The 11,372-nt window shown below is 39.9% G+C and overlaps 1 protein-coding gene across 16 annotated transcripts in view; it reads left to right on the plus strand.

Annotated features, from left to right (window-relative positions):
* Positions 1–10,860, plus strand: part of MAP2 (microtubule associated protein 2) — a 331,690-nt gene extending 320,830 nt beyond the window's left edge. For 10 of the 16 annotated variants that reach the window (XM_089779819.1, XM_075933895.2, XM_089779818.1 and 7 more), the window contains 4 exons: positions 723–815; positions 2,906–2,987; positions 5,328–5,440; positions 6,801–10,860. In XM_089779819.1, coding sequence (XP_089635945.1) covers positions 723–815; positions 2,906–2,987; positions 5,328–5,440; positions 6,801–7,016 — 504 coding nt within the window. In that variant the 3' untranslated portion in view covers positions 7,017–10,860. The remainder of the gene's footprint in view (positions 1–722; positions 816–2,905; positions 2,988–5,327; positions 5,441–6,800) is intronic. The other 6 variants (XM_089779816.1, XM_075933909.2, XM_075933907.2 and 3 more) reach the window with 1 other exon arrangement.
* The last annotated feature ends 512 nt before the right edge of the window (positions 10,861–11,372 follow it).

Below are 11,372 nucleotides of genomic sequence, written 5' to 3' on the forward strand. Positions count from 1 at the left end.
GCGAGGCAGCACTGGTTACGCTTTATATAGGTGTAAGAAATCTCACTGGCGGCCGTTCTCCTCCCAGTGACCAGGAAATTGTGACAAAGGTAATAATCTCCCAGGTCAGGTGCTGCACCATGTCCTCTTCCCTGTCACAGTTTAATCTGTTGACATGTGTAAGGGCCCCATCATCCTCAGTTTTCCCATCTGTAAAATGGCGATAGCTATCACTGGTCACACCTGTAAACAAACTGAGGGCTAAGCAGGAGACTAGAATCCAACTCCTGCCTGCATGCTCCCTGCACTGGCTGGATCTGAGGCTGTTGTCCAGGAGGCACAATAGTTTGTCCCAGGTTTCTCCACATGGACTCCCTCTAGCCAACTTAAAAGGGGTGTTGGCAACCTCCCAAGAGGATCTACGACCGTCTTTCTCAGCAAGGAAGGTTAATGGCTATATGACTTGGAGACAAACCCAGATCCTTTTAGGACTAACAGGGAGAAGTCCCAGAATATAATAATTGCTGATTATATTTCAGCATCCAGCTTGGGAGGAGGGGAAAAAAGCAATAGATTTATTTTAATATTGAGCGTTTTTTTCCCCATCGTTGGCAGTATCCATTCAGCCAACATTTAAACCTAATTGTCCACACCAACAGTAGCACTCAGGATCCTGGGTCCTCTAACCAGAAGACTGAATTAACACATGTGCAGCATAGTAAGTTACCTCCAATTCCTTTTAGGTTAGGATTTTAAACAAGAAGATCGATTTTAGCGATATTCAATCCAGATGTGGTTCCAAGGATAACATCAAACATTCTGCAGGGGGAGGAAATGTAAGTAGTGGCGTTGTCTCAGAAGACGTCCTGACTGCGATACCTTACCTTGCACAGCCAGTCCTCTGTCTCCCCTCCTTCCAAGCACTATTTTCCTTCTTGCTTATGTTTCACATGCTAGCTTGGTCTGGTAGTCTGTCAACCCTGTGTGTTCGGTGGTGGGCTTCTGATCCTTCCCCACAGACCACAGCAAATGCTTAGGACCCAGCCGAGAAAGGGAGGAAGCAGATGGGTCTTTGCAGCTGTGGGGTTAATCCTGAAAGGAGCTGAGTACCCCTTGGGGTGCTAAGTGGTTACAGCTTTCACGTACCCCAAGAACAGGTGCCCAAGGAGGGCTGAGATTGCTCAGCACTCACATGATCTGGCCCAAAGTGACTAATTTCAAGGAAGTGACAAACACACAATTCACGTATTGCATTGTTCTGACACTGCATACTTTGTCTCCCTCGCTCCCCGGTAAAAAAGCCAGACTGCCTTGATGAACATTGCTGTCGTGTGGCTTCATTCCAAGTTGCTCGCAGCTCCTAAGAAGGCAGGCATTCAATTTTTTGCAAATACCAGGAGAAGCCTCGCCTGGCTATCGGGCGTATCTGTACATTTGCCTTCTTTAGGTCATCTCAGACAAAGTAACAGACTGAAAGGAATCCCATCTGTCATTCAAGGTTGGGTATGTTCCTCTATCCCAGAGTCAGTCTTTCTCTCTCAAGACTATATAAAATTAACAGAGTTCGATAACAGACAGGGACAGATACAAGAAACACAATGCCAAGATAAAGAGAATGCAGACAGAAGTTCTGATTAGCCATCATGAGACTCCTGCTTTATGCAGCATAACCCTATTTAGTCAGATATAAATAAGGGTGGGTCTACACAGCAGCGTTATTTCGGAATAATCTCCATTATTCTGAAATAACAATATGAGCATCTACATAGCAATTCTGCTTTTTCAAAATAAATTAGAAATAACGGAGGGCTTATTCCAGCTTCTGTAAACCTCATTCCACGAGGAATAACGCCTATTCTGAAATAGCTATTTCGGATTAGCCGTAGTGTGGATGCTCCACTGCAGCTATTTCAAAATAGCTCCTCCCCAGGGCCATTGGAAGTAGTTAGTAGTAGTCGAGGTAGCACGTCCACATTACGGGAGCCTGCCTCAGACTAATTTTGAGGCTTCCCTATAGTGTAGATGTGCTATTTTGAAATAAGCTATTTCAGAGTATTTCTTCTGGAATAGCTTATTTTGAAATAAGTGTGCAGTATAGATGTACCCTAAATCTGGAGTAATTCAGTAGTGAATCACATTCAGGGTATGTCTAGACTGTGCCGACTCAGCACTTTGTTGGCAAACAGCCTTTTTCAACAGATCCCGTATGCCACCTGCAAGGAGGTTTACAGGATCTGTCGAAAAAGACTTTCTTTCTCGGCAGATTCCCCCTCTAGACTGCCGCTGTTTGCGGACAAAGTGCTGAGTCGGCAAAACGTGATGGCCATTTTTATGCAAATTAGGCACGGGGTATTTAAATCCCTGCCTCATTTGTAATGTCAACCTGCCTAATCTGCATCCCTCTGCTGACAGAGGGATGCAGTCTAGACATACCCTCAGTGTTTACACTACTTCTTGGGACAGAGCAGAGGGACATTGGAAGAGATTTGAATCTGAAAGTCAGGATGAGCCATGTGAAAGGGACTGTATTATAAACCTAATTCCCAGGAAATAAGTATTCAATAAAGGAACAAAGAAATAAGTATTCAATAAAGGAGCAAAGACTGGAATAACAATATGTATCATGTTACATACAATGAAGAGAGACATGGCCTTTCATCACAAGAGGAAAGCTCAGAAGCATCCCAGAAAATAACCCTGGTTTATCTTCTTGATTCTCTCCTTTACTTTACTAATGAGAAGACTTACCACACTGCTGTCAGGTTCCTGGGTGGAATGGAAGCTTGCTCCATTAATTCAGATGTTTACCACCTTTCTGGCATGCTCTGTTCTCTGTTAACTATTTCTTCTTTTCCAGTGTTTTTTGAAGCTAGCACTCTTCCTCTCTGCCTTTTTTCCTTCCTAAAATGTATTTTGCTTTCAACAGGTACAAATTGTAACCAAGAAAATTGATTTGAGCCATGTCACTTCAAAATGTGGCTCTCTGAAGAACATCCGTCATAGACCAGGTAATGGAGGAGTTATTTGGGTTAACGTGGCCTAGTAGGGTCAAATCCTGTTTGCCTATCTCATGTGAATAGACCCACTGAAGCAAGCTGCTATTCGTGCAAGTATTGTGAGCAGGATAAGTGGAGTTTCTCTAATGCAACCTACTTCTTCGGGGCTGGGTCCTGCAAGGAGCTAAGCACTCTGGCCTAATCTAGATAAACCCTCACATTCTTAAAATTCAGCATGTGTTTACATGCGTTGCTGATTCAAGGCTAGAGTGTTGAGCAATGCATGCTCAGACCCACAGTTCAAAATCCTAATTGGTAGGTGCTTGAAGAAATGATAAAGAGGCTTGAAGTCTATTATGAGCTAATTATTAAGTGACAACATTCTGGAACATTATGAACTCCTTTCCAGTTTTATAATTATAAATACATAATCTCAGAAATAGTATTTGATCAGCAAGCATCCTCCATGCAAAGCTTTTCTTCACTAGAAAGTGCATTACCTAGATCCAATAAATAGACATTGGATATGCTCAAAATGATGAAAATGGTGCATGATTCCCTCACATGGGAAGTTTTTGCCCTTACACATAAGTAGGGATTAAAATCAGAGATAGAGGTCAGCGGACTGCCTTACACCAAATCTGAATTTGAGCCTAGCTATTTACATACTCGCTCCTGTCTGAAACCAGAACATGAAATATTTCACATACTCAGTGTACTGGAATATCTAGTGTACACAAGTTTCAGATGGTCAGTCAATAAAGAACTCAGTGGTTACACACACACACACACGTGTGTGTGCCTGTGTGTTATTTCACATATGTAAGCTAACACATATATTGAGATGCAAATCCCATGTGATCCTAGAGACTTCAAGTCCAATGAATATGTTACAAGTCTCCACATGTGGAGTTTGTTCATCTGCAAAAGAAAGATCGTAGTCACTAATCTTCTCTTAATAAATAATCCAAGTACAAATCGCCAGAAGTGTTTCATGTGATTGATGAAGTTTGGGACTGCTTAATTTAGAGATGAGATCATTTAGAGGTGAGATTAATACATGAGAGAGAGATATAAACTAGTGCCACACAGATGCACCTATTTAATTGTTCTCATAATACAAATACAAGGGGGACACTGTTTAAACTGCTAGATAACAATTCTCGGTACACAGCTCAAATTTAATCTGTGGAACCTATTACCACACTATACCATTGACCTAAGTGGGAGTTACAAGTTCTCCACTGAGCCTCACTTCAAGGTTCATCTAATTCAGACCCCCTGCTTTCATGGCAGGACTAAATATTAACTAAAGCATCCCTCACAGCTGTTTGTCTAACCTGCTCTTTAAAATCTCCAATAATAGAAATTCCATAACCTCCCGAGGCAATTTATTCCAGGGCTTAACCACCTTGACAGTTAGGAAGTTCTTCCGAATGTCAAATGTTCTCAACTGCCTTTATTGTTATTTAAGCCCATTGCTTCTTGTCCTGTCCTCAGAGGTTAGAGGGGACATTTTTTCTTCCTCTTTTGTGTAGCAACTTTTTATGTACTTGAAAACTGTTATCACGACCCCTTTTGATCTCCTCCCCAGACTAAACAAACCTATTTTTTTTCAGTCTTCTCTCATAGGTCATGTTTTCTAGGCCTTAAATCATTGTTGTTGTTCTCTGGATTTTCTCCAATTTGTCCACATCTTTCCTGAAATGTGGTGCCCAGAACCTGACACAATACTCCAGCAGAGACCTTATCAGCACTGAATAGAGCAGAAACATTCTTATGTCCTGCTTACGACACTCTTGCTAATACATCCTAGAATGATGTTTGCTTTTGTTTTTGACACAGTATTACACTATTAATCCACTATGAGCTCCAGAAGCCATTCTGTAGTTTTCGTTCTTAGGGAGCCATTTCCCATTTTGTGTGTGTGCAACTGATTTTTCCTTCCTAAGTGGAATCATTTTGCATTTGTCCTTTTTGACTTTCATCCTATTTACTTCAGACCATGTCTCCAGTTTGTCCAGATCATTTTGAATGCTAATCCTATCCACCAAAGCACTTTGGAAATCATCCACAAACTTTGTAAGTGTTCACCCTGTGCCATTATCTAAACCATTAATACAGATTTTGAGCCCATCCCTCTTCAGCAAAGTACACAAACAGGTGTTTAAATCTCACTGAAGGTAATGGAACTGTAGCATGCAGGTAGCACCCCAGAATTAGACACATCAGGAAAGGCAGTGCCCCAGTGTCCAGCTCTCCTACATGTAAATAGCTGTATTTGCAGTTTCGGAAGTGCACTATTTTATCTGCTTACTTTTTATTTTATTTTATATTTTTTTGCTGGCATAGGTGGAGGACGTGTGAAAATTGAGAGTGTAAAACTGGATTTCAAAGAAAAAGCTCAGGCTAAAGTTGGTTCACTTGAAAATGCCCACCATACACCTGGAGGTGGCAATGTGAAGGTAAGAAATCCGCCTGATGAAATGAGCCTATCCGTTGCAGAACGCATGGCAGCCTGGCTAGCAATGAGATGACTTGCGGTGTAAATTACACTGCCACTATACATGGAGCAGAAAAACAAGTGTAACTTACGCACAGCAGATTGAGAGGAGAGTGCAGCAGGAAAACAAGCAAGAACAGGTTACTGTTCTGTGATAGATCCTCTCAGCCTGAAACCAGTGACTCCTAGTCTTCTTCTGAAGCCCAGTGCTTTTCCCTTTCCCCAGCTGAACTTCTGGTTTTCCTCCAGCCCTCTCCTTTTGCTGCTATTTCAAATCCACAGTGAGGTTTCAGTCAGTCTAGTAATCCTGATCTTGTCTTCAAATCTCCCTTCTTCCAGGGTTCTCTGAGTAAGTAGAAGTGTAGAATCACAACAAGTGAAAGTGAATGAAATTTGAAAACAGAAGGCAGACTAGCAGGATCTGTTTATTTTCTAGTAAGGATGATAAATATTGATTAATTTACTAGTTGAGTAGTCGATGGCATTTCCATCGGCTACTCGACTTGTTGATAGGCACTTCTGCATTCCTCCTTTGAAAAAGAGCCCAGGATCAGCTGTGCGGTGCTGCCCCTTTGAAACGTCACCATGGCATTTCAAAGCGGCAGTGCCACACAGAGCCTGTACCCTAGGCTCCATGCGACGCTGCCACTCAAGTAACACTTAAAGCCTTAGGCTGGTGCTCTTCATAAGGGTGGATTTTCCCCATTACAAATACTGAATAGTCACAGAGAGACACTCACATTCAATCCTCATGAGTTTTTTAAAAGACATTTCAGACCAAAAAAAATGCTTTCACCTCAGTGGGAATCATTGGCAGAGCCCATCTGCTAGAGGAAGTGACCCAGGCAAAGATGGCGATTGACTCTGGAGTCCAGTGCTGTGAGGCTGGGTCCTCGCCACTCGAAGGGTGCATCTACACAACACCCTCGAAATAGTCTATTTCAAAATAGGCTATTTTGAACCAGCCCATAACCCTCGTGCCACAAGGTTTCCAGGGATGGTGAAATAGCACACTCATTATTTCGAAAAATATTTTGAAATAACATGCACGTTTCTAAGGCAGCTATTTTGGGATACCTTGGTATCTTGAAATATCTCCACTGTGTAGACGTAACCCCACTGACTTCAGGAACTGAGGGTGTTCACCACCATATGACCAGGGTCCTGTGTGGGAAGGACAGAGTTCTGAAAAGATGGGATGGTGTGTGAACAGGAAAGAGAATCACGACACAAGACAAGAGTTGAGAATCACATCTGCAACAGAAGGGCTGGGGGTCATTACTTAAAAGCAAAGGTCTAAATGCATTGTTTTTCTTGAACAGATTGACAGCCAGAAGCTAAACTTCAGAGAGCATGCTAAAGCCCGTGTAGATCACGGCGCTGAGATCATTACGCAGTCGCCAGGCAGGTCCAGCGTGCCTTCACCACGCCGACTCAGCAACGTCTCCTCCTCCGGAAGCATCAACTTGCTGGAATCCCCTCAGCTTGCTACCCTTGCTGAAGATGTCACGGCTGCCTTTGCTAAGCAGGGCTTATGAATTTGCTCCATTTAGCAGTGTATGAAGTAATAATATTTAGACACGAGCTCTTGGCAAAAATGGGCTCAGAGCAGGTGTTGCATTCATTCTTTACCATGTCTAAAATTAAGTCACCTCCCAAGACTGTAGCAACCATACAATAAAAAAATCCCAAAATAATTAAATAGATGCAAAAATTGGCCTGATCTCCATTTACAGCAGGAAGACACTGGCTTTCCATGGGTATGCAATTGCAGTGTATGACATTGGACGATTATTGTTGCTCTGCTCTGTCTTGCATGGAGTACCGTACTATTTTTACCTTTCCATGTGCCTGAGGGCCATACACCTCTTTCTGACTTGTTACTATCCCAAGTTGCTCATTTCAGGGTTCTGTTCATGGGGTTAGGGGGCAGTCACCCATTCTAACTTATTACAGGTTAAATTATACTGAACAGTCTAGTTACTGGATGGGAAGGGCATATAAAGGAAATCAAGTTTAATTTAAAAAAGTATTATTTTGTATAAATGGACAGAAGGAGAAAGACTGAATTAAGTTATTAACATTTTGGGGCCTGGATAATTATGCCAGTGTAATGCTGATGCCAATAAATTATTTAACTGATAACTAAAAATAGTAGTTGAGAACCATTTGAATTGTGCTTGAGGAAGTGGCATTTTTAAAACAAAAACACTATTGAAAGGGAGCACTTCTACTTTAATGGGCTTGTGTCTGATTAGAATGTCGGTTCAGCGGCTAGATTTGTGTATACACTACCGGTTTCTCATCCTTTCCATCTGTTTGATACAGTATTATAGATATATATATTTCTCTGTGGCCATTTGTGATACGCCCTCATATACTTGAATATTATACTTCTTTATTCACAGTATCTGTGTCCCTTGCACCCTTTGGTGTTGCAATTTTAGGTATGTAAAGTAGATGTTAGCAGGGTTTTTTTCCCTATTCAGAAAAAAATACATAAAAAGACAAAAACGTTTAGCATGAATTGCTTTCTGTAACAACTAAAAGCCGTGGCCCTGTTTTAGTGTCAGATGCAAGTCTTTTCTGTGATGCTAGAAAAATTATTCCTTTTCCCCATCCTCCTTTTCCTCCCAAGACTGATTTTGTGAGGTCCAGATGTTTAGAAAAAAGATTTCCAATGAGGTGGTTTTAGATTCTGGATTTTTTTTCATCAAAAAGAGTTTGATTTTAACTTTTTTTTAAAAAAATTTCTGTAGTGATAATGAATGTTGGATTTATTTTATTGGTTCTTTTTTCTTTTGCTAAAGTTGAAACACGGAAAAAGTATTTGGGTGTCATTCTATATCTTCAGTAGTGTCTTATGTGTACATTCAGGCACTCTGGTAATATGGCAGTACATGCTATAGAGATGCCAATACCTTATAATTAATAAATTAAATAGATAAATAAATAAATAGCTTGGATCACCAAGGTGACTAAATAGATAAGTAGGACATCTTTAAATCTCAACAAAGAAGGAGCAAGAATATGTTGTCTATAAAAAGTATAAGAAAAGTGTGCTTAGGCTTGCAAAGATACATAAACATCAGATCTAAAGGAGTTACTTGTGAGAACTCCAACAGACCATTATGGACACTAAGAAAACACTGCTGAAGGTCATATGGTTGTTTTACTCATCAGTGGATAATAAATCTGCTGATGTTATGTACAGTATACATTATAAAATGACACAAAATTGACACACTTACAGATTGTTGGCTCTCTTTCTTTTGAAATTTCTAGCTAATCTTTACACAGTGAACTGTGTTCGATATACATTAACTGTGTATTAAGTCAGCCTTGTGTATTGGAAGCTTTTGAGTACTCGATCTGTTCTTTTTACTTGATGCGTGTTTATGTGTTGGGAGCTGATCTGAAAATATCATTGTGTTTAGGCAGAAGTTTCTTATAATTAACAGTAGAGGAGTCCACCAAATTAAATTCACACTATTAAACTGTACAAATACTAAAAAGTAAATCTTCAGTGTGGTGAATCAAAAATTTGACTAAGCAGTTGTTCCAAGTGGCATTAAGATGAATTATTATATGGCTTAAACTCCATGCACCTTACTGAAAATCAATTCCTAAATAGCCCCATACACCACACTTCAACTCTGCAAAAAGCTTTTTCAAGCTATAGCTGATTGTCAGTCAGTTATTTTATACAAATGTGAGTGTAGCAACCATGTTAAGTGCATCAAGAGGATTCTGATTTCTGCCTTCTAATTGCTGTATTTTTGCTTAGAATAACCAATGGAAATTTACATGGAAATAATGTTTGGTGTGGTCCATAACAATTTCTTGCCATTGTTTAAGAAAAACAAGACAAGGAGGAGGAACAGTGTTTCTGATCACGTTGCTCTCCATCAATAAAATTAGCCTTGCAGTGTTTTTATTATGCCTTTGCCAATGTTAGGAAGAGCCTAAGGTACAACTGAGTCTGAGCTTCACTGAAGTTGAACAAAGCTGGTCAGAACAGTATTTAACCTGTGACTCAAGTACTTTTTATCCAGCTTTTAAAAAAATATTATTATTATTATCTAGATGGTGAAGTTTTGTTATTGCACATACACATCCCAAGTCCAGCTGGTGTAACACACCAAGTCATTTACTTTGTGCATCAAAATGAGCTTTCTTATCTTAATTCAAGCAAAGTCCTGGTAATTAATCATTGCCCTTCCATAGAAAGAGTTCTAGAACTTTTGTGGAGCTAGATGAAGATAAAAGAAACCAAGAGTTTGTGTTAAATAAAATGTGAGTTACGTTACGCAATCCTAGATGTTCACTGAAAAAGCTCATAAGAATCTTAACTTTTCAAGAAGAGTGTCAGTTTAAAAACATTGCAAGCACTTAGTTTTCTGGATCTTACATCTTTAACAGTTATATTCTATTGGCAGGCTTAGCCAGTCAGTGACATCTAAAAGCCAACTTCTCTCTATTTGTAACAGTGAATACATAGAAAAATTATGTCAGATTGGATAGTCATGGGAGAATCTAAGCTGAGTATATTTGTTGAGTGATAGGACAGTGGAAAAGGCACGTTAGGTGTCTCTACATCTGCAAATATCTGTTTCTATGTAATCCTAGGCAGAAAGAAATCCAGTAAAAGTTGAGCAGGTTCATTCATTCAGCAACAATGAAGGAACTTAATAATGATGAGGATACTCCTGTGTCCATTAGACAACACATATTTTCACTGTACAGCAGTAAATGGGATTAGCCAGATAGCACTATATTAATGTACAGTAGCATCATTTCTTTCCTCATTACGACTGCTTGCAAATATATATATAAGCCAGCCTAACTACACAACCCAAAGGGCGTTGAAAGGCAGTCTATGTGGACTACTGTATATGAGAAAAGATTTTGCTGGGCTGGACCAAAATATTTTCTGAAATAAAAAATCAAGTATGAGCATCCCTTCAGAGACACATGTCTTTAAGTGTAGATCACTTTTGTTACATAAAATGAAGCATATAGGATTTTAGCCTAGGTGTGTGTAGCGCGCGCTCGCTAGTCATCCTACTCAAGCAATTCCCTCTGCGGAAAAATTATTTACTTTCAGACTTGGAAGGTTCAGGCAAAAAAGCCACTTCAACTTTAGCAAAGAGAAAAAAAAAGAAACAAAACCAATCAATCACATTCTGTATGCTGGGATTTGGAGAAATACAGACTGCTGTAACAAATCTGTGTTTTCTCTGATAATTCTAGAGCCTGTTACCGTAAAGAGACATTTCTTGAATGGCTGGTGGTAGTTAGTTCATGTTTTTCAATCCAATTTGCAATTGTATTTGTTGCTGTATAGTGATTGTTTTGCAAAATAAAATTGCTTGTCCTCTAGCCGCTTGTATTTTTTATTTGTAATGCAAAGCATTTCCCCATCCACTCACTGCGCATCATTTTATATTTTCATAAAAGCAATACTAGCAATGCATAGAGTCAGTCTTGTAAAGATGAGTCAAAGCAGCTGAAGTAGTGGCTCTTCATTATTCTCCATTATTTCTTGCCCCCAAGTACCCAGTTTACAGCCAGCACATCAGCCTTTAGGGAAATATTTCTCTGCTTCACGTGAATGAGTTATTTTCTTGTTTATATTGGAGTTCTAGCTCATTGACTTGACTGTGGATTGAACTGTTAGACTCCCAAGATAAATAACTGATCTTATGAGTAAATCAGCTTTCCTCTATTCTTCAAATATTTTAGACTGACTTTAATACTTTTGAAGATGTCCCTGGAGGTTGAAGTCATCTATTGCACCCCAAAACATGTACGCCACAGACAGTGGCTTTACAGATTTCCCCATACTTCCCCTCTAGTATTTCAATCCTGATTTGGAAAAAAACATCTGTAGG

This window comes from Pelodiscus sinensis, chromosome 7 (assembly GCF_052426305.1).
Source record: "Pelodiscus sinensis isolate ZL-2025 chromosome 7, ASM5242630v1, whole genome shotgun sequence".
NCBI classification, from domain to species: domain Eukaryota; kingdom Metazoa; phylum Chordata; order Testudines; family Trionychidae; genus Pelodiscus; species Pelodiscus sinensis.